The sequence below is a fragment of the Meriones unguiculatus genome, chromosome 15 (genome assembly GCF_030254825.1).
Source record: "Meriones unguiculatus strain TT.TT164.6M chromosome 15, Bangor_MerUng_6.1, whole genome shotgun sequence".
NCBI lineage: Eukaryota > Metazoa > Chordata > Mammalia > Rodentia > Muridae > Meriones > Meriones unguiculatus.
The window spans coordinates 47,935,772-47,959,499 of NC_083362.1; the positions used below are offsets into that span (position 1 = coordinate 47,935,772).

General features: G+C 40.0%; 1 protein-coding gene across 8 annotated transcripts in view; it reads left to right on the forward strand.

Annotated features, from left to right (window-relative positions):
- The window catches only part of Carf (calcium responsive transcription factor), a 49,570-nt gene that overhangs the window by 139 nt on the left and 25,703 nt on the right, over nt 1-23,728 (forward strand). For 5 of the 8 annotated variants that reach the window (XM_060368437.1, XM_060368438.1, XM_060368443.1 and 2 more), the window contains exons 2-7: nt 4,095-4,241; nt 6,020-6,138; nt 10,093-10,320; nt 15,632-15,692; nt 16,696-16,825; nt 22,109-22,193. In XM_060368437.1, coding sequence (XP_060224420.1) covers nt 6,022-6,138; nt 10,093-10,320; nt 15,632-15,692; nt 16,696-16,825; nt 22,109-22,193 — 621 coding nt within the window. In that variant the 5' untranslated portion in view covers nt 4,095-4,241; nt 6,020-6,021. Of the gene's footprint in view, nt 1-4,094; nt 4,242-6,019; nt 6,139-8,988; nt 9,079-10,092; nt 10,321-15,631; nt 15,693-16,695; nt 16,826-22,108; nt 22,194-23,728 lie in introns of those variants that run through there. The other 3 variants (XM_060368441.1, XM_060368444.1, XM_060368442.1) reach the window with 3 other exon arrangements.

Here is a 23,728-nt window from a genome sequence, read left to right on the forward strand (position 1 = left end):
GAGTAGACTCGTTTTGCATTTTCCCCCTTCTGCTCCGGCGGACTCCCCTCTCGCGTGGCGGGGCTCACTGCGGCGGCAGGGCTGGGGGAGCCGGAGGTCTGGCCGAGCCGTCTGCGCCCTCGGACCGGACGGACGCTCCCTCCCTCCCTTCTTCCCCCCCGCGTTCCTCCTCCTCCTCCTCCCGTCACCCCTGACCCTCCCGGGCTGGGAGCAACCGCCGGCCCCCGCCCCCGCCCCCACCGTCGCCGGACGCCGCGGCGTGCGGTCCCTGCGCCCTCGCCGGCCTCCGCGGCGCGTCCTGCACCCCGATCCCGGGACGGGGCCCACGGCCCGGAGAGGGCAGGCTGCGGCCGGGGGAGGCTGGTGTCCAGCGGAGGGTGCTGAGCCCCAGAAGGCGCCAGCGTCCGCCCCAGAGGGGCCCGTCTCCTCCTTTCTGAGCACCTTCTCCCCTGCTTTCAGACTTTTTTTTTTTTTTAATCTCGAAATAACGCAAAGGCTTGTCTCGGTCTCAGTGGTCCTTCTGCTATGACTCTAGTTATTTTCCCCAGTGGAGCATAGATGGGGAGCCAACGCCCCTTTTGAAGTCACTCGCCTGAACTGTCCCGGGAGGGGAGGGGCGGGTGACCGGACACAGTCCTCTGAGACAGCAGTTTCCAATCAGGCTGAGCTGGATTGCAAAATGTGTGTGGGCTTAGTGGTATTGTGTGTGCAGGTGAAAACAATGCAGGCTTTTCTTTATGTCGCCTAATATTTAAATCCTCTGTAGCAAATTAGAAGTGATCTAAACAACTGGAGGAGAGAGAGAAAAAACAAACAACAAAGCAGTCATCTGTTAAGTGAGCAATGACAGTTAAAAGCATGAGTAAATTTTCAGTTGATCCACCCTACAGATTTGCATGCCCTGAAACAAGGATGCCTGAATTTAATTAACCTCTGTGCCACACTTTGACCAACTGTGAGAACTGAATGTCACATAGGAAGTACTCAGGAAATGTTAACTTTTGCCCTTAGAGCTTAGCAGTAAATACCGATGTAGTGGAGGCAAGAAAAAAAAAAAGGAAAACTTGCGCGCAAGTTTCAGAAAGGAACAAAACAAAAACAAAAAACCCCTTACGTTTGGATTTGCTAGTAATAGTGTGATCCTTTAAATGTGAGTCATTTGGAATGGTGAGGATTTACATTAAAAAGGCTGGGACATCTGAAACGTGAAATTCCTTAGCTGAAGTATCACTATTGAATTCTTAATTACTGATAGCATATAATTGATTACAACAGCTCTTAAACTTCCTTTAATATGGGCTTATTAAATTGGCAATAATCAAAGTCAGTACATTTTTATCTTAATTTGAATGGAAAACTATGATGAAGAAGATACAGAACATAAGTTACTCAAGGAAAGATTTCAATTTGCAAAGCAGAAATCTTGAATTCACTAAAGTGTATTTTTATTTGATTAAGATGTTTACTTAAGTAAAAGTGAATAAGACTATCCGGTATGATTTTTTTTTTTCAAATTTGGAGACAGGGTTTCTCTGTGTGGCCTTAGCTGTCCTAAACTTGCTTTGTAGGCCAGGCTGGCCTCAGACTCAGAGATCCTCCTGCCTCTGCCTCCCTGAGTGCTGGGGTGAAAAGCTTGCACCACCACAACAGTGACTTATTTGTCATGTCTTTTGTTGTTCCCAGGCAATTCCTAGATAGCTAATGTTTTTGAGTCTTGGTTTTCTTAAGTTTCGCTAATATTACTGCACACTTTTGAGATTCATTTACTGTGGGCTTCATGAAGACTCATTATTAGCTTCAGAAGCTCCAACATGGAAACAGTTTCTTTTTGTTACAGTCTTCCCCCTCCCCCACTCCAGGATGGATTTGAATTGACTCCGTTTCATTAGCTTTAAACCCGAGGTCCTCCTGCCTCTGCCTCCTGAATGCTGATTATACCTGCCTTCTACCACACATGGCTATTGCTTGCCTTGAACCTGAATCCGAAGTTTTGGAATTAGCCTCAGGGCTTTGTGTGTCCTGAGCTCCATCTGCATCATAGCCCAAGTTCTGGGATCTTGAGATCTCAAGAGAATTACCATTGTTCCTGTAGTTTTGTGTTCTTCACCTTCAGTGTCCTGCTGTCAATATTAAGTGGAAATCCTAGAAATAATTCTGAGTTTTAGATTGTTTGTCTTCCTCAGTAACCTAAGGTCTTGCACTCCCCTACCTGGGATGTGAATCATTTGTCCAGGGAGAGCATCCACTCTGTCTACTGTCCACCTGTAAGTAGTTAGTATCCTTTCAGAGAGTAAGCCAGTACCACAGTCTTTGTGTTACAGCAAATGCAAAAGTGCTAATAATGGCAATTCACATGTGCCAGAGAGACATTTCCAAGTGTTTTAAGTAAAATGAACTTCATAATTTGGAAAAGAAAAAGCTGTAAGTTAATATTGTAACATCTACAACAAGCTATTTCAGAGCCCACATTCGCAGTTTTACTAAATATATTGTTAAAACGTGTTTTTAATCTCCCTGCTTAATTATAAGTTAGCTCTCATTACTTTGCATGTATAGAAAAAAAGCATGGTATGTTTAGCTATCCTTGATTTCAGGTAATCATATGGGCTCAGATTGTGTCCCCCAAAGATAAGAGAGCAGGGAACCACTGTACTCCACTTACCTTTAGATGGCTAATACGATCACTCTAGAGTCAATATAAAAAATTAATTTTTAAGCTTTCAAAAACTAAAGGAATAAAAAAAATATGCGTGTATAGGCTAAGAGCTATAGAAATTGGCAGTGGTGGCCTACACCTTTAATTCAAGCATGGGAGACAGAGGCAGGAGGATCTCTATGAGTTCCAGACCTGGTCTATAGGACAAGTTCCAGGACAGCCACGCAACACAGAGAAACCCTGTCTCTAAACACCCCTCCCTCCCCCGCAAAAAAAACCAAAACCAAAACAAAAATATTATCTGCCTGCCTCTGCTTCTTTAGTGCTGAGATTAAAGATGTGTGCCACCATACCTGGCTTGGATTATTAGTTTTAAAGGATAATATTTTAATCCACAAAGGTTATGGTGGAAATATGAGAAAATTGGTGTTGATAGTTCTTCAAGAACTACACCTGAGAAATTACCCTTAAAGTTTTGAACAAATGTATTTACTGTTGATCAAAATCAAGCATCCATAGCCCAAGTATTGCCCTTTATAGAGAAAAATGTATATATCTGACTAATTGGTAGCTCTCTGTCATGAATTCATCATGTGTAAATAGTCAAACAGCCTTCACAAAGTGAAATCACAGAAGCACTCATTTTACAGTTTCTCCTAAACCTTTATTTTTTAAAAAGGTTGATGTTTAATTATCTGTATATGTTTGTGTCTTGTTTGTGGTTTATGCACATGAGTGCAGTGCCCACAGAGGCCAGAAGAGGGTGTTGCAGCCCCTGGAGCTGGAGCTGCAGGTGTTACGAACCACTTCACACAGGTGATGGGAACTGCAATGCGGTCCTCTAGAAAAGCAGTGTGTGTTTGTCACTGCTGAGTAATTTCTCTAGCACTGTATTTTGATATAGAATAAAATCTACTGCTCTGAAGTGATATAAACATCCTAGAAAGCAGTTTTCCAGAAAAAGAAAAGGGGCTTTCTGACGTTTATTAAATAGATTCCATCTTCAATGCCTCTTCGTCTCTGCTCCTTGTAGCCAGTCCTGGTACTTCCTGCTTACAAGACACATTTTTTTGGTTCTAGGATTGGAGGTTGTAGGTGTGGAAACTTTATTTTCAGGCTTCTTGTGGCACTCAAAGATGCGGTGTTGGTAATTGTTTTCATTTCATTGAGGGAAAAAAAAATGTGGCTACAGAAATCTTTGTTTCAGTGATAACTGTAAACTGTTGGCCCTGAAATAAATCTAGCTGTAGAGGAGGAAGCAGCAACAAAAGGTTAATCACCTCTTCCAGGGCACTAATGAGTCTTAAACTTCAGCTCCTATCAACTGAGCAGAATAAGGGTCAACTGTATTTAGCCCGGTAAGAAATAAAACGTGTAATGAAAGTGAGTAGTTCTGTTAATGTGTGCAAGAGTAAAACTGGCCATCATTTCCTTACAGAGAACATGCTACCTTGAACACACAAACAAAGCTGGCACTGCTATAATTTAGTTCCCCAAAGGAAGACCATCAATAAACATGAAAGGACGTTTCTGAGGCTAATAGAATGTAGGAACCTGGACTTGAAATGTGAGCCACTGCTTGGAGGTAATAACTTTTTAAACTTTTGGGGACTTTTGTTTGTTTAGTTTGGTTTGGTTTTTTGAGACAGGATCACTCTGTGTAGCCCTGGCTGTCCTGGAAATCACTTCACAAACCAGGCTGGCCTTGAACTCACAGAGCTCTGACTGATTCTGCCTCCCGAATACTGGGAGTAAAGCCACCACTGGGCCACTGCCGCCTGGCTATCTTCTTATTTTTTTTTTCTAAATGTTTATGTTTTAACAAAGTAAATTACCAAATCCGTCCTCCATTCCTATCCCCTCTAATCCAATTTTTCACCTACCCCCACCCCACTGTTCCCTCAACTTCATGTGCCTCTTTTTCTTCTTCTAATCCACTGAGTCACTTTAGTGTGGCATTGTGGGGAGGGTGGAGGGCCATGTCTGGAGCATGGGCAACCCTCAAGGGTCGAATCCCAGAAAAACACTAACTCTTCTGCCACCAGTGACCAGCTGTTCCTTAGTTGGGGGTGGAACTTGATGACTTTCATTTCTTTCCATTCGTGGACTTTGTCTAGCTTCATCTTGTGCAGGTCTTACGCTTGCAGTCATAGCTTCTATGATTTTATGTATGAACTATGTCTGATGGAGAGCTGGGGTCTGGAATATACAAATAACTCAAAGTAGATACAAAAAAATAAACAATCCAATTAAAAATCTTGGAGTAGAGCTAAACAGAATTCACCAAAAAAAAAAAAAAATTAAATTGCCAAGATTTAAAAAAAAAATGCTCATCAAGCACCGTTTGCCATCAGGGAGATTCAAATTGAAACTACTTTAAGATTTCATATTACTCCAGTCAGATGGGTAAAATCAAAACAAACATGCTGGCAGGGATATAAAAAGAGGAGAAAGATTATTTGTTTGTTGAGGTCATTTTTGAAAATGAGTGTCCCCGACTTAAAAATTTAAGAACATTCTTTTAGTTCATAGAGATTTAGCAGGTATAAGGAAGTTTTAGATGGATGAGGGAAGATGTCAGTGTTTTATCAACACATCAGAAACTGGACCAAGTATATCTGTTCCTCCGGTGGCAGAAATGATCTCAAGGCGTACACCAGAAACTCTGAATTGAAAATGGAATGAGATTTAGAACGCAAAGGCATGGTTTAGCAGATGTATTTTGCATATATTTTTCTTTTTATAAATGTGAGTTTTATGAAATAAAAATCCATTTAAATTTAAAAGACTTAAGTATGGAACAAAAAAGTGGGGAAAGCATATATATGGTTTCTTAATGTTTTTCCTCTCCTAGTGGTACATAAATTAACTGAATTCAGTGGTAACAGGGCTTTGTTAGACTGACTGTTTTTATTTATGCATGTGGGCATTTTGCTTGCACGTGTATCTGTACATGGTGTGCGTATGGTGCCTGCAGAAGCCGGGGACAGTGTCCTGTCCTCTGGGGCTGGAGTTGCAGCATGTGGGGAGCACTGGGAACCAAACCTGGGTCTTCCGCAAGAGCAGCAACCTCTGAGCCATTTTTTCAGCCCAATACCAGAGATAAATTTCTCCTACTACTGACTTACATGGTGTGTGTGCGTGCACTTGTTCAGAGAACAGCGTGTAGGATTTGGCTCTCTCCTCACCATCTAGGGTCCAGGAATCAAACAGAGAAGCAGGCTTGGCAACTAGTGCCTTTACCCATGGAGCCATCTCGTAGGTCCTATCAGACCATGTTTTTCCCTAGACATTGCTGAGTTTCTTCGCTGTGACCCTGTTGAGGAGTTCTGCATTCATGTGTCACGTTCTCTTGCTATGTAGGTATGGTGAGACCACCTGATGAAGAATCGGTTGCCGCAGAAAAGAGAGCCTGTTATTCACAGCTCCTGAAAGGAGTGGGGCATGCTGTACCACGAAGTGCCACACGGCACAGCACCAAGGTTGGTGGCAGGTGGACACGGGTGAGGACTGTAGCAGGCCATTGAGGTAGAACGGGGGGCAGGGGAGAGAAGCCGAAGCAGACTAAGCTGGCCCAAGATCAGAGAGTCTGAATACACTTACTGGACTCGGGCTCCTACTGGCTGATGGCTGGCCTAGGGTGGTTAAGGCTGGGCAATAGTGTCCCCGAGGGTCAGAGCCCACAGCCCACTGGCTGGTTGGCAGCCTGCTACCTCCCTGTGTTTTCACAGAAGGTTAATTTGCAGGAGCGTCTTCTGTGCTCTAGGAACTGGGTGGTCTGGATCAGGGCCATTCTTCCCTGGTTAGTAGGACTCCAGAGGTGCCAGAGGATGGCCACACAACCTAGAGAGCACGACTAATAGAAAAACCAAAGTTAGTGTTGAGCTTTCTTCCTGTGCTCTCTCCTTTTGGAAAGGATTAAGAGTAATCCCCTTTACTCTGACAGACTTTATGCAAGACTGTACTTACTTGGTTTCTAAAAATTTTCTTATAAAATATGTTGGCCTTGATATTCATTTTGTGGGAAGATTTTTCATTTTTAATTGTTTTAAATATATATAGGACTATTCAGTCATTATAACTCTAGAATTTGTTTTGGTAAGTTTTTTTTTTTCTAGGAACATGTCCATAATATCTTCATCTTAATGTCTACTGTAGTTAGTCCCTTTTGATCCCTGCTGCTAATTTGTGCTTTTTTTTCCTTTCCTTAAAAAAATATTTATTTATTTTTATTTTATGTGTGTGGATGTTTTGGCCATATGTATGTATGTGTATCTTGTGCATGCTTGGGGCTTGTGGAGGCTGGAAGAGGTTGTTGGATCCCCTAACTGGAGTTACAGGCAGTTTGTAAGCCACCAGATGAGTGCTGGGAACTGAAACCAGGGCCTTTGCAAGAGCAGCAGCAAAGTGCTGAATCACTGAGCTGCCATTCCGGACTGCCCCTTTCTTGATAAGTCTTTTCTTTCTCTAGAGATCTACTTGTAATAGTATTAATTTGTTATTGGCTTTATTGTTTATTTTAATAACAGTAAGAGTTTAGTATATATTTTTCTATGTGTTTGTGTTTCTTATTTTTAGTTATTTAATATTTATTTTTAATTTTTCATTAGATACTTATTGTTTCCTTTTCCATAGACTTTTTTATTCATTGACAGAAACATGTATTTATGAAGGGGAACATATTTCATGTGTATACATTGTGGAGTTAAAGCAAATGAATTAACATATTCATGACTTTTTATTTGTGTGGGGGGGGGGGCCGGATTTTGAAGAGTATACCAGGGGTTTTGTGCATGCTGAGCAAGTGTTCTAACACTGGGCCATGCCCCAGCCCAAGTACCAGACTGCCTTTTTAAAGAATGGTAATATGTTTTAAAATTAATTTTGTTTTAAATTATTTGTGTATGTGACACACACACACATAATGAATATTTGTGGCAGGTACCCTCAGAGACATCAGATTCCTTGGAGCTGGTGGTACAGGTAGTCATGAGCTACTCAGTGTGGGCACTGGGAATTAAAATCAGGACCTCTAGAAGAGCAGCAAGTACTCTTAACTTCTGAGCCATTTTTCCAGCCCTTATCAGTCTTCTTTGTCTTAAGAATAAAACCACTTTGACACTCCTTATTGTCAAGTAATACACAAAATTTAGAAAAGTAGACAATGGAGGTTAAGCAACTATAGGTTACAGGTTTTGTTCAATTTTTATAGTAAATTAGATGAGGATACATGTGATTATTTAAAATCTTAAATGAGAATTTAAAGTTACCTTATAGCTATATATTAAATTTGTACTGATTTTATTGTTTCATTAACTCATCTCAAAGACAGTCGTGGCCCAGCACTCAGGGAGGCAGAGGCAGGTGGAACTCTCTGAATTCGAGGCCAGCCTGATCTACAAAGTGAGTCCAGGACAGCCAGGGCTACATACATGCGCGCGTACACGCACACACGCACACACACAGATCTTTTTACTGTTAATTGTGTGTAGGGTATGTGTGGGCATGTACCACTGTGTTCATTCATGTAGAGACCAAAGGAATTTTACCTATTTAACTATCTTGTAGACTCCATTTTACTCTCTGTAGTTTCAGTTGCCTGTGGTCAGCCTTGACTTGAAACTATTAAACAGGAAATTTTAGGAATGACGTTTATTGTAGTGTAGTCATTCTGTGCTGTTACTGTTATCACTCATCCACTGTGTGTAGTGCAGAACTGTTGGTATAGACATGCACATGGAGGAGATGGTCCTTTCTGAGGGTTAGACATTCACTGGAATATTTGGAATGAGTCTTGTAGGACACACTCCTGTGTGTCAGGACCAGGGCCATCAGGCCATATAGATTAACATGTCCTGAAGGACGTGGATTCTTAAACATGCATAGTCCCATTTGCACCAAGGCATCTTTTCTAAACTTATGTAATAGGTTTATATATAGGTTACACCTGACCCATAAAATTTAACTTTTATTTGATTAAATAATTGTGCAGTGAGTGTAACATAACTTTATAACACAAATTCAGTTTTTTTTTGTTTTGTTTTTTTTTTTTTACAAATTTAGCTTTAATGAGCTGATATAGGGTGTAATTAAGGACAAAATGAGGGAACTTTTTAATCCTAATATTTAATTTACCTTAAATGTATTCTGGTGCCTTGGAAAGTTAATTAATAAAAACAATTTTCTATCTATTGAAAGAAAATTATGTAAGGTACCGTAATATGAAAGATGAAATTTTTCCTTAGAATTACCATCCCCATAAAAATGTTAATTGCTACAGTTGACCAGTTGTTTAATCTCTCAGCTATTAACTAATAGGAGAAAATGGAACTGAATATGAAGCCAGCATGCAACAGTGTCATTCATTAGGAGCCAACTATAATGATGCTGAAGAGTCAGAAAAAGAAACTCAGGAATGTGAGGTAGGGATTAAGCTGGGAATGTCTCTAATCTTATGAAGAACAGCATGTCCTTTAACAACTTTTCATGCTCAAAGAACAGTTGCTTTACTCAGTGATACAAGATTTTTAATAGGCCAGGAATGGAAGTACACATTTGTTTTTCCAGCACTCAGAGGCACAGGCAGAGGATCCAGAGTTCAAGATCAGGCCTGGGGTATATGTTTGAGATGCTGTTACAAAGAGTTTTTGATTACATATCTATCATATATTTAATTTTTTAATATAGATTTTTTGTATTAATGCTTAGATATAGCCATTAAAATCTTTATACTCAAATACATATTTTGAATTATATTTCATCATTTCCAAATGCATTCCTGAGAAAATAAAGAGTTAAAAAATAAAAAAGTCAACAATTTCACTTAAGACAGCTGTTCTCAACCTGTGGGCCACAACTCCTCTTGGGGTTGACTCCACAGGAGTCACCTAAGACCATCAGAAAACATATTTACATTAGGACTCAAAACAATAGCAAAATTACAGTTATGAAGTAGCAACAAAAATAATGTTATGATTAGAGGTCACCACAACATGAGGAACTGTGTTAAAGTGTCACAGCATTAGGAGGTTGAGAGCCACCGCTTTAAGAAAACTTTGGGCTGGAATGTAGCTCAGTGTAAATAGTTTGCCTAGCATGTAGTAGGTTCTGGGTTCAATATCCAGCTCTGAAAATACCCAAACTCGCTGAGCATAGTGGTCCATGTCTTTAATCTCAGCACTCAGGAGGCAAAAGCAGGCAGATCTCTGTGAGCCTGAGGCCAGCCTGGTCTACAGAGTAAGTTCCAGGTAAGCCAGAGCTATGAAGAGACATCCTGTCTAAAAAATTAAAACCTCTTATTGAAAAAGTAAAATGAACAATTAACTGAAGTATAAACATTCTTCAGTGTTGATTATACACAGCTGTATACATTTTTACAAAAATGTGGTATATTTTATAAAGACTGAAGTCATTTTTTTTTTTTTTCTTTTCAAAAGCATCTAACCTGTATGGACTCTGGGGATCCTTCCTTTGGACAAAATGATTCCCCTAGCATCTTGCCCATTACTGCTCCTGAAAGAGATGATTCACTCACAGCACAGGGTATGCCAGAGACAATGACTGATGCACAGGCCCTTCATGCAGAACAATTTCATCTTTTGGAACAAAATGGGCAGCCTATTCAGTATGACCCTCAGTCACTGAGAGAATCTAATGCACAAATGGTGAGAATATTTTGTAACATTAGTTATAAATACTCAATAGAGTATTATGCTATTAACCAGTATGTATTAATCATACTAAATGATCTTCGTTTCTTTTTTGTTTTGTTTTGTTTTGGTTTTCATTGTTGCCATGTTTTGTTTTCTTATTTTCCTTTTTATTTATTTTTATTTATTGCAATTTATTCACTGTTTATTCCAGCTGTAGCCCCCTCCCTCATCCCCTCCTAGTCCTACCCTCCCTCCTGCTTCTTCTTCTATGCCCCTCCCGCAGTCCACTGATAGGCAAGGTCTTCCTCCCCTTCCATCGGACTCTAGCCTATCAGGTCTCATCAAGACTGGCTGCATTGTCTTCCTCTGTGCCCTGGTAAGGCCATTTTCCCCTTAGGGGGAGGTGATCAAAGAGCCAGCCACTGAGTTCATGTCAGAGACAGCCCCTGTTCCCCTTACTAGGGTACCCACGTGGACACTGATGCCTTGTTTTGGTTTTTGTTGTTGCTGGTTTTTTTTTTTTTTTTTTTTTTGGTTTTTTGTTTTTGTTTTTTTTTTTTTTCTTTTGTGGTTCTTTGAAGCAGTGTTATTCTGTGTAGCCCTGGCTGTCCTAGAGCTTATGCTGTAGACCAGGCTGGCCTTGAATTCACAGAGATCCACCTGCCTCTGCCTGGGATTAGAGTGCTGAGATTAAAGGCATGTGCCACCACTGCCCAGCAACTTTAGTTTCTTTTTTAAAAAATTCTTCTCTTATATCATATCTCAACTGCTGTTTCCCCTCCCTCCTCTCCCCCAAGTCTCCCCCAGATCCATTAGCCCTCTTCCTCTCTCAGAAAAGAGTAGGCCTCCCAGGGGCATCAGTCAAACATGGTATAACAAGCTACAACAAGACCAGGCACATACTATCACATCAAGGCTGGACAAGGCCTTCCTCCCGATAGGAGGAAAAGGTCCCACAAGTAGACAGAAGAGTCAAGGACAGCCTCTGCTCCTTTTGTTAGGATTTCTACAGAAACACCAGGCCACTCAGCCACAACAGATATGCATAGGACCTAGGTCAGACCCTACAGGATCCCTGGTCTCTGCAAGCCCCATGAGTCCTGGTCAGTTGATTCTGTGGGCTGTGTTTTCATGGTGTGTCCCTGACCTCTCTGGTTCCTCCAATCTGTCCTCCCTGTCCTCTGCAGGATTCCCTGAGCTCCGCCTAATGTTTGGCTGAGATTCTACATTTGTACTCATCAGTTTGTACTCATGAGAATGTAGTTTCTCAGATGGCAATTATGCTAGGCTCTGGTCCCAGAACCTCTACAGACAGGACAAACTGTAGGTCGACAGCTTTGGGGCTGGGTTGGTGTCCCAGTCCCTCCACATGAGACCTTGTCTGGTTACAGAAGATGGCCGATCAGGCTTCTTGTCTTCCATTACTAAGAGTCCTTGCTAGGGTTATTTGTGTAGATTCTGTGGAGTTTCCATTACACTAGGTTACTATCTTGACCCTGAAATGCCCCCCATTTCCAGCCATTTCTCCCAGTATTTTCTCCTCCCCATCCCTCCTAACCCCAACCCCACCTGTCGTTAAACTCCTCCCCCCAGTCTACCAGCCAAATTTATTCTTTTTCCCCTTCCCATGGAGATCCTTGCATTCCCTTCCTTAAGCCCTCCTTGGCCTCTCTGGGTTTGTGGATTGTAGCATAGTTATCCTTTAGAGCTGATACCCACTGACAAGTGAGTGCACACCATGTTTCATACCGTGTTTGTCTTTCTGGGTGATTATTTTCGAGTTCCACCCATTTGTCTGCAAATGTCATGCTGTTGTCGTGTAAATGTACCACATTTTCTTTATCCATTTTTTGTTTGTGGGACATCTAGGTTGTTTCTAGTTTCTGGCTATTCTTAATAAAGCTGTTATGTTATGAACATAGTTGAGCAAGTGTCCTTGTGACATGATGGACATCCTTTGGGTATATGCCCAGGAGTGGTATAGCTGTGTCTTGATGTAGAGTGATTCTCAGTTATCTAAGAAACCACCATATTGACTCCAAAGTGGTTGTACAGATTCGCACTCCCTGCAGCAATGTAAGAATGTTCCCTTTTGGGAGGGGGGGTGGGACCAGGAGGGGAGGAGGGAGGGGCTTATGGGGGGATACAAAATGAATAAAGTGTAATTAATAAAAGTTTAAAAAAAAAAAAAAAGAATGTTCCCTTTCTCCACGCACATCTTGCTTGTGTTTTTGTTGGTTTTTTGGTTTGGTTTTATTTGTTGTTGTTGTTGTTTGTTTGTTTTAGTTTTTCAAGACAGTGTTTCTCTGTGTGTAGCCCTGGCTGTCCTGGAATCACTCTGTAGACTACACTGGCCTTGAACTCACAGAGTTCCCCCTGCCTATGTCTCCTAAGTGCTAGGATTAAAGGTGTGTACCAGCATGCCCAGCTCACCTGTGTTTTTGGTCTTATCTTTCTGACAGATATAAGATGGAGTCTCAAGTCATTTTGATTTACATTCCTGTTTTTTAAAGAAATCAAAATTTCAGAATTGTCACTACAGTAGTCTGCTAGGATACAGGGGGTTATTTGAGTTTTTTTTTATCTGTTGAGATTTGCTCTGTGACCCAGTATGTGGTCAATGTTGGAGAAAGTTCCATGAGGTACTAAGAATGTATATTCTTTTGTGTTTGTATGAAGTGTTCTGTAGATATCTGTTAGGCCACTTGTTTTATAATGTCTATTACCTTCATTATTTCTGTTTAGTTTTTTTCTATATAAACTGTCCATGGGTGAGAGTAGGGTATTGAAGTCTCCCACTGTTAACGTGTGAGGTTCAGTGTTTGATTTAAGCTTTAGTAATGTTTCTTTAACAAATGTGCGTGCCCTTGCATTTGGGGCATAGCTATTAAGAATTGAAATGTCATCTGGGTGGATTTTTTTCTTTGATGAGTATGGTGTCCTTCCCTATCTCTTTTGATTACTTTTGACTAGAAGTCTATTTTGTTAGATATTAGAATGGCTACACCAGCTTGCTTCTTGGGTCCATTTCCTTGGAAAATCTTTTTCCAACCCTTTACCCTGAGGTAATATCTATGTTTGATGTTGAGGTATGATGTTCAGGTAGTCTCCTGAAGGATATTTCCTGGTTTCATATGGTTTCATAACCATTCTTTTAGACTGTGTCTTTTCCTTGGGGAATTGAGTCCATTGATACTGAGAGATACTAAAGATCAATAATTGTTAATTGCTGTTATTGTGGTGTGTGTGTGTGCTTGTGTGTGTGTACATGTGTTTCTCTTTTTTGGGTTTTGCTGGTGTGAGATTATTTACTGCCTGTGTAGTTAACCTCCTTTGGTTGAAGTTTTCCTTTTAGTACCTTCTGTAGGGCAGGATTTGTGGACAGATATTGTTTAAATTTGACTTTGTCATGAAATATCTTGTTTTCTACACCTATGGTGATTGAAACTTTTGCAAGGTATAGTAGTCTGGGCTGACATCTTAGAGTCTGCAAGACATCTGTCCAGGCCCGTCTGGCTTTTTTTTTTTTTTTCTGAGACAGTGTTTCTCTGTATAGCCTTGGCTGTCTGGAAACTCACTTTATAGATCAGGCTGGCCTCAAACTCACAAAGATCTGACTACCCCTGCCTTCCAGAGTGCTGGGATTTCATGTGTGTGCCACCACTCCCAGCCAGGCCCTTCTGGCTTTTAGAGTCTGTTGAGAAGTCAGATATAATGCTAACAGGTATGCCTTTATGTGTTATTTGGCCTTTATTCCCTTATAGCTGTTAATATTGTGTTTTGTTTTATCTGTTTAGTGCTTTGATTATTTTGTGACAAGGGGACTTTATTTTCTGGTCCAATTTGTTTAACGTTCTGTAAACTTCTTGTACCTTTATAGGCATATCCTTTAAAGTTAGAACATTTTTCTTTTATGATTTTGTTAAGTATATTTTCTGAGTTTTTGAGCTGGATTCTTCTCCATTTTCTATTCCTGTCATTCCTTAGCTTTGGTCTTTTCATAGTGCCCCAGATTTCCTGGATATTTTATGAAAGGAATTTTTTTAGATTTAACATTTTCTTTGACGGATGAGTCTATTTCTTCCCTTATATCTTCTGTGCCTGAGATTCTCTCTTCCATCTCTTGTATTCTGTTGGTGATGCTTGTGATTGTAGTTCCTGTTTATTTACCTAGACTTCCCATTTCCAGAATTCCTTCAGATTGTGTTTTCTTTATTGCTTCTATTTTCATTTTCAGGTCTTGAACAGTTTCCTTCACCTGTTTGTTTGCTTTTTCTTGGCTTTCTTGGCATTCTTTAAGGAATTTGCTGATATTTTCCAATTTTTTTTCCTTGATTTCTTTAAAGGATTTTTTAAATTTTCTCTTTAAGGACATCTATCAACTTCATAAAGTTGGTTTTAAGGTCATTTCTTGTGCATCAGCTATGTTGGAATATTCAGGTCTTGCTAGGTGTCAGTTTCTGAGTTTGTCTTGGTAGGGTGGGTGTTTGTTCTTTGGTTTCTGTTTCCTCTTTGGCCTTCTGGTCTTTGTGGCCTGGGTTTCTATCGGCCAGAGTGACCTCTGATCCAGTAGAAAGTTTCTGTCTAAGTTGGGGACTGGACTTCTGGTGTCTAGATTGGCCTTTGGTGCAGCAGGTGTCTGAGTTGGGGAGTTGGATAAGGTGATGAGGGGAGTGGGAATTGGGGGCACTGAGTAAATGGAGGAGGCCCACTGTTTACCACCTATCTGTGGTTCTGGCACCAGTGTGGTATCTGGCCCAATAGGGAGTCTCAGCCTGAGTTTCCCTATGTGTTTTTCTGGCTTGCTTGGCTTGCACCTATTCTTCTGACGGTCATGGGCTGCTCCAGTGCCCGAGTTTTAAACTTGTACTTAGCTGTTCGTGTCTAGGTACACTGGGCCACGATCCATAGATAACTAATGTTTGTATACTAAGGTTTACTTGTAAGTTACTTTTTGTTCTTAAGACAGGGTTTCATGTAGCCCAAGCTGACTTTTCACTCTTTGTGTTACTAAAGTTCATGCATGTGCTATCATGAGTAAGAACACAGAGCCTAAGACCATAGGCTCTGTCAAGCTGATTGTTTTGCATCTTAGCGTCAGCACTTGTCAGCTGTGAGACCTAACTAACAATTGGCTGCTGTCTAAATGTTGTACCTGTAGAGTGAAGTGTTAGGTTCCATTGTAGATGCAGGTGTGTACTTACATAATTTAATAATTCTGATACATCAGAATGGCATTTGTATTTCTTTAATGCCTCCAAATGATCACTACCAGCCCTTCAAAAAAAACCAACAAGTGCTTCATGTAATTCCATCTCCCCAGACAGGAATGGCGCAAGTGATTATACCTCAGGAGCCTCTTGTGGATGTGACTAGTCCTCAAGGTGAGTCAAAATGGGGTGGGTGCTTTAAAGATTAAGGTGATGTTCTGGAACATTTCCTGCAGGAGTCCATATTAAATGCATCTCTTTAGGTAAGATTGTGAGCGGGGTAATTAGAAAAGGCTTCTTAGCCCAAATAAAGCTTAAGTTCGTTTTTCAACTCCTGTCTAGGTTAGCTGTCTATTTCATTTTGGAATTCTGTGAAGCTGGTTGACTCCTGCTTCTTCCCAAATGACCAGTGAGCATAAAATACATTCTTCTAAATTATAGCAACAATAATAGAAATAGCAGCAGTAGCACAAATGTAGTACTTAGTTACAGAAGTTTTTTATATTTGCATTTTATTTATTTTCTGTTAGCTTACTGATCATTCCTTTCTTTATAACCATATGTGAATCTTCTGCTTTCTCCCTTTTCTTTTGTTTTACATTCAGAAAAGAGATTTGGGCTTCCCAGTTAGACCCCTCTTTTTTATTTTTTTTGCCTATTTGATAACTTCCCTATTAATTTTCTTTCTTTATCTTCCTTTTCTTTGCAGTGTATGTTAATCTCTTTAAACATCACTGCTATATTGTTTTGTTTTGCTTTTATAAATAGTGATTTAAGATAGTTATTTTTACCTTTGTTTTATAACTTATTGTCTTCATTAACAGTCATTAAAACTTAAAAACATGGTTTGGAGAAACATTATAAACACAATATATAAATTTTTTTGTTTTCATATTACATGTGAAATTCTTTAATATAACAATTATTTCTACTATTTTAAAGTCATAGCTATTAAATATAAGTATAAAAGTTAATTACAAAATTTCAATAGACAGTATACAATTTAAACATAAACACATTTATAAATAACAGTCTTAATAAAGCATTTAAAGTTTTGTTGTTGTTTTTTTAACTTCAGAACTATTTTTCTTTTTCCTGCTAAAAAGATTTAAATTCTAGTTAGGTAATCTTCATAGTGTTACTCCGGATGCTGATGTTTCTTATTTTTGTTGTTAAGATGTCTCTGAAGAGAAATCTCCTGGCAGAAGCTTACCAGCTGTAAGAGAAGATGCTCTAGAAGACAGCACCAGTAATTACATTCTTCATCCACAAGCATCCCGTGTGGTACCCAAAAAGTCAGGGACCAGGTGAATCATGGGAAAGAGGAGCTTGTCTTTGGGGTCCCGATGGAAGTCTGTTTTTAAAAGGTCATAACTAGAGCTGGCACACCATAGAAAAGATAAGAAATTTGGAAAGAGGAAACATTCATCAAATATATCTTTATTTATTTTAGTGCATCTTCGCAACAAGGATGCCTTTCTGTTCTTTTCAAAAATGTGAAATGTCAATAGTATGCTTTAGAATAAACCACACTTATATAGATATATAAATATGATATATGTGCTTAAAATAGCTTTTGCTAGCATTGTGTATGTGTGTGCATGTGTGCGTGCATTTGTTCTGAAAACTGAGCACAAGGTTGTGAGCATGCAAGGCAAATATTTTCCCACACAGCCACAAAAACAGCCTATTTTTTTTTGCTAACTTCTATTCAGTTTTTTCTTTTTTTTCTGAAAGTAATGCTTTTCATAACAATCATAGAAAAAGATTTAAAGTATCTTTTTGTAAAGCTTTTTTTCAGATTTATTTATTTTTATTCTATGTGTATGGGCGTTTTGCCTGTATTTCTGTGGACTACATTACAGTGCTCTTGGGGGCAGAAGAGGGCATCAAGTTCCTGGGACTGGAGTTAACAGTTGTTAACTGCCTGTGGTACTGGGAATTGAACCTGGGTCCTCTGAAAGAGCTCTTAACAGCCGAGCCAGCTACCAGCCCCTCCCTCAAAGTATGTTTTTATGTATTTATTGTGCTATGAAAATATTTTGGAATAAGACAATATTTATATTGTGAGCCATTTGTTTATTCTTCTTTTGCATTTTATTGATTTTCTGTTAGCTTACTGATCATTCCTTTCTTTATAACCATATGTGAATCTTTTGCTTTTTCCCCTTTCTTTTGTTTTACATTCAGAAAAGAGACTTGAGCTTCCCAGTTGGACCCCTCCTTTTTTTTTTTTGCCTGTTTGATAACTTCCCTATTAATTTTCTTTCTTTATCTTCCTTTTCTTTGCAGTGTACTTTAATCTCTTTAAACATCACTGCTATATTGTTTTGTTTCGCTTTTATAAATAGTGATTTAAGATAGTTATTTTTACCTTTGTTTTATAATTTATTGTCTTCATTAACAGTCATTAAAACTTAAATAAAAAACATGGTTTGCGAGGGAGGAGCAGCCTTGCCAGGCCACAGAGGAGGACTTTGCAGCCAGTCCTGAAGAAACCTGATAAACCAGGGTCAGATGAAAGGGGAAGAGGTCCTCCCCTATCAGTGGACTTGAAAGGGACAGGGAGGAGATGAGGGAAGGAGGGTGAGATTGGGAGGGAATGAGGGAACAGGATACAGCTGGGATACAAAGTTAATAAACTGTAACTAATATTAAAAAAATATGGTTGGAGAAACATTATAAACACAATATATAAGTATCAAACCTTGTATACTAGGCAAGTGACCTAACACTTATATATACTTTTAGCCAAAGACAATGTATTTTTTTTCTTCACTGACTACATCTGCTCTTGAGATTTTGTGTGTGTGGGGGGGGAAGATTTCTGATTACTGCTTTGATCTCATTGGTTATTGTAGATCTATTTAAATTATTTACTTTGTTTAACTTTGGTAAGTCATATGCATCTAGAATTCATCCTTTTAGGTTTTCTAATTTAGTGCAATATAATTTTTTAAAATATATCTTCATACTTTGTTGAATTTCCTCTGTGTATGAGTGTTGTCGTGGCTCCCTTTTCTTCTCTTCTTTCTCTCTTCTCCTTTTTCTTTTCTTCTCTTTTTTCTTTTTCTTTTTTTCTTCTTTTCTACTTTTTCTTCTTTCCCTTTTCTTATTTTCTCCTCCTTCTCCTCCTTCTACTTCTTTGTCTTCTTTCTTCTTTTTCTTTTTTTTTCTTTTGGTTTTTCTCTTTGTAGCCCTGCCTGTCCTGGACTAGCTTTGTAGACCAGGTTGGCCACCAACTCACAGAGCTCCTCCTGCCTCTGCCTCTATTGCTGAGATTAAAGGCATGCTCCTCCACACCCACCCTGCTTTTTTATGTAGGCACTTAAAGTTACACACTCCTCTCTTAGGACTTCCTTCTTGTAACACATAGATTTAGGTTTTCATTATAATTAACTTCCAAAAAATTTTTAAACTTCTTTCTTGATTTCTCCAGTGGCCCATTCATCATTTAATAATGTGTTACTTAATCTCCATGAGTTTGCGTATTTTTCAAGCTTTTATTGCTGATTTCTGGCTTTATCTCATTATGATGAGGAAGAATACAGGATATTGTTTCAACTTGCCTGTATTGGTTGAGACTTACTCTGTGCGCTGATATGACTGATATGGGAGCTGTCTTACAGAAGATTGCATGAGTTATTGAGAAGAATGTGTATTCTCCATTGCTCGAGTAGAATGCTTTGTGGATGTTAGTTAGGTCCATCAATTAATTTGATCTATGATATCATTTAATTTTGTTGTTTCTTACTAATTTTGTTTGTGCAGTTGATCTGTCCAACAGTGAGAATGAGGTGTTGCAATCATACACTGTTACTGTTTTGAGGTTAATCTGTGATTGATTGATTGATTGATTTTTGAGATGGGGTCTCTGTGTAGCCCTGGCTGTCCTGGAACTCACTCTAGACCAGGCTGGCCTCAAACTCAGATCTGCCTGCCTCTGCCTCCTGATGATTAAAGGCATGCACCACCACTGCTTGGCTTTCTGTGATTTTAAATCTTGTAGTGTTTGTGTCACAAAACTGGATGAGCCTATGTTTGGCAGGTTTGATGGTGTGAATGAGAAACATCCTCAGGTTCATGTTTAACACATTGTTCCCGTTAGCAGCTGTTCGTGAGATCATAGAACTTGCCAGAGGAAGCAGTCATTGGGAACAGGTGTGCCCCACTTCCTGCTGTCTCTCTGTGCTTCCTATATGCAGTTTAGATGTGATCTCTCAGCATGCTCCCACCATGCTATGACTTCCCTGCCATGATGGACTCTATCTCTCTGGAACTATATGCCAAAATAAACCCTTTTGTCTGTAATTTGGCATAATGGGCAGCACAGACAAGGTGGTGTCCATAATTGTCTGAGCTGTAACGGGCCACGTGGAGTGATTTTTATGGTGGCATGACTCATACAGACTTTTGGTACTAGCTAATCAGTCGTGGTGTTTCTGGGAAAGAAATAGATAACAAACCTACTATCTTTTTGTTTGATCTTTATGAGGAGAAAATTTCTCAGACGAAAGAGACACTACATTGGTTTGTAGCAAGAGGATATCTCAATAAACCAATTTCCAGACTTGAGCCAGTTTGCAAAGCTGGAAGTTCTTGAATGAAGAGAAGATCAGGTCTCTGTTAGGAAAGGACCTTGCTAAAATGTCTCAGGTTTTTCTTGTTAGCCTTTCTCCCACCTTTTCCTGGGAAGACCTATGGCCATTCATGAGAGTGACCGTACACTGGGGGAAAGGAGACAGTTAGACATTCTGGGGTCTTTTGGATACTGGTTCTGAGTTGATACTGATTCCAGGAGACACCAAGAAGCACTGTGGTCTTCCAGTTAAAGTAGGGGCTTATGGAGGTCAGTTTAGTAGAGTTTGGAGCTGAAATCCAACTCACAGTAGGGCCAGTGGATCCCTAAACTCATCCTGTGGTTACTTCCCCAGCTCCAGAATGTATAATTAGGATAGATGGGCTTAAAAGTTGGCAGAATTCCTACAGCTCCCGACGCTTTATCTAGCCCCACTGTTTGGCTTGTGCACAGGCAGCAGTTCTACCACTCTTCTGCCAGAATGGCGCACACTGCGTCTACAAAATGACACCTTTCACATACCTCATGGCTTTCTTAAAAAATGTATTTTCTTATTAATTACAGTTTATTCACTTTGTATCCCAGCTGTAGCTCCCTCCTTCATCCCCTCCCAATTCCACCCTCCTCCTCTCTTATTCTCCTATGACCCCCCCCCCACACTTCATGGCTTTTTTTATATGTGTGTCCCTGATGGCCTAACCAGTTCCCTGGGTATTTTTTAAATGAACTTGAGATTTGAGCCTCTTGATTTACATGATTCTGTGAGGTTTCCCAAATGAAGAGATTAGTGACCAATTTCATAGATCACCTCTGGCCATTTACAAGGAAAATCTGCTTTATCTTCTTAGCCAGTGTCAGAAACTATATATTGAGATTGCCAATAAAAAAGATTAGCAAATGAGCTGAAAAGATTTCTCAGCAGTTAAGAGCTCATTGAAGGTTTCACAGAAGGAAAACATTACCGGAAGAAACTGAAGAAACATAAACCAATAGCATAGAACAAAATAAATGTAAAGAAAGGTTTGTCTGTATGTTTTTAAAGGGAGAGTCAGAGGCTGAAGAGATGATGCAGGAGTTAAGAGCACTTGTTGCTCTGGTGGAGAACCTGGGTTCAGTTCCTAGCACCTATATGGTGGCTCACAACCACCTGTAATTCCAGTTCCAGGAGATCCAGGGCCCACTTCTGACCCTAGTCACATGGGGTACACGTACTTGCATGCAGGCAAAACACAAAGACAGAAAATAATTTGATTTATTGATTGATTATTTTATTATTTATAGTGTTCTGTCTGCATGTACACCTGCATGCCAGAAGAGGGCACCAGATCTCACTATAGATGGTTGTGAGCCACCATGTGGTTGCTGGAAATTGAACTTTTGGAAAAGTAGCCAGTGCTCTTCACCTCTGAGCCATTTCTCCAGCCCCCACAAAATATTTTTTAAGAAGTGGTCGGGGAGCTGGTTGGTGGTGGTTCATACCTTTAATCCCAGTACCTGGGTCTCTGTGAGTTCAACACCAATCTGGTGTACAGAGCCAGTCCTAGCCAAAGCTACACAAAGAAACCCTGTCTTGAAAAACAAAATGAAACAAAAAGAGGTGGTCTAGGGAGATGGTTTAGTTAATAAAACATTCAGCAGGCAAGTATGCAGACCTGGATTCAAAACAAGGTGTGGTAGTTTTTGTCTGTGACCCTGTGTATGGAAGGTGGGACACAAGGGAAGGCTGAGCCCTTGGGCTCCCTGGCCAGCTGGTCTGCAGAATTGTTGGTTCTCTTCAGTGAGAACCCCAGTCTCAAACAATGAGGTGAAGCGTGAATACGGAAAACACCTGATGCTGATCTCTGGCGTCAGTACACATATGTACACATGTGTATGCACGTGTGCCTACATTGTACAATATTACACATACAGAGAGAGACAGACACAGTCATGAAGTAAAGAAAAAGACAAATGAGTTGAATGTGTGTGTGTGTGTAACTACGTATTTATATCTACTCCTCGCCTCTCCCAGAATGCTCGAAGAACCTTTGCTGGCTCCTCTTCAGCCACGTTCTTCTAACACACCTCTATGGGCCTGTCGTCTTAGGAGTTGTGAGGTGAGTTTAAGATAAGCCTTACCTAGATTCAGTTAACCGGTCATGGCAACATTTCATCCCCAAATGAACACTTTGACATACAAATAATATAGTCACTATCTGTCATAGTCTGTATGCATTTGTGCTAAGTCTAAGCTTATCTGCTTGTTGCAGGCTTTTTGATCCCATTGTGAACCCCAAAACTGTGAACTGTGAGACCCTGTTTCTTGTTTTGTGTGGTTGAGCCCTGTCATACACCTTTAATCCAAGAACTTCCTGTTTATTGTAAACAGGTGATTATGGTGTGGTTCTTTCAGCCCTAGTACACCACTTTAATCCAGGAGCTTTCCGTACACAGGATTGAAGAACCCTAGGTCAAGAGGCAGAGCAAGAAACCAGCTGAAGGGAATAAAGAATAGGAGGGTGTACATGCAGACCGAACATTGAATACATAATAAATAATAATAATAATAAAATCTTAAAAAAAAAAAAAAAAGGCCTGTAGCGATGGCTCAGAGGTTAAGGGCTCTAGTTGCTCTTCCAGAAGTCCTGAGTTCAATTCCCAGCAACCACATGGTGGCTCACAACCATCTATAATGAAATCTGGTGCCCTCTTCTGGCGTGCAGATCTGCACACAGACAGAACATTGAATACATAATAAATATTTTTTTAAATCTTTAAAAAATTGAAAGAAAAAAAAGAATAGGAGGGACTTTGAGTTGAGGGTGGAGAAGAAAGAGCTTTTAGCTCAAGGCTTCATCACCTCAGCTCCCTGGCTTTTGGGGCTTTGAGGTAGAGAAGCCTTTGGCGTTGGGGGTTTTTTTGACGTCTTCCTCCTGGGCTGTCAGCTGAGCTAGTGAGCCTTTTGGTTTTTTTCTATCCGTACCTGAACTAAGAAGGAAGTCAGCTGGGTGCTTTCTCTACCTCTCTGAGCTAGCAGGTTTTCACCCCAGCATCTGGCTCCTGAGTCTTTATTGGTAAATAGAATGGTTGGGATGTTTAGACAAGCTTTAAACTTATGACAGTCTTTCTTCCTCAGTTTCCCAAGTGCTGGGGTTGTAGGTTCACACTACCATGTCCAAGTCACAGTTAATTCTTTTGAAAGTGGTTAAGGACACTTGTTGCTCTTGCAGAGGACCTGAGTTCAATTCCTAGCACTCACATAGTGGCTAGCAATCATCTATATTCCAGTTCTGACCCCTCATCTGGCCTTTGTAGGCACTGTGTGTGTTTGTTGCACAGACATATAGACAGGCAAATCACCCGCATACATAAAATAAAATAAATAGAATCTCAAAAGAATGCAAGGTTATAAAAAAGAATATTAATATAATGAAGTTCTTCTGCAACATTTTTTAGGACAATAGTCATAGTTTTCATAAGGTTTTAGAGAGATTCTTGGAATCATATTTTTAAAAATCCACAAAGAACCAATACTTTGTGGTGATTTTGTGTTGATCTGGATTTGATCTAGGGATGGAATCTTAGATATCCAAGAGAATGGCTATACTACCTGTTCTCTGAGCTTTCCTCTCTAAGCTTCCTATGGCAATGG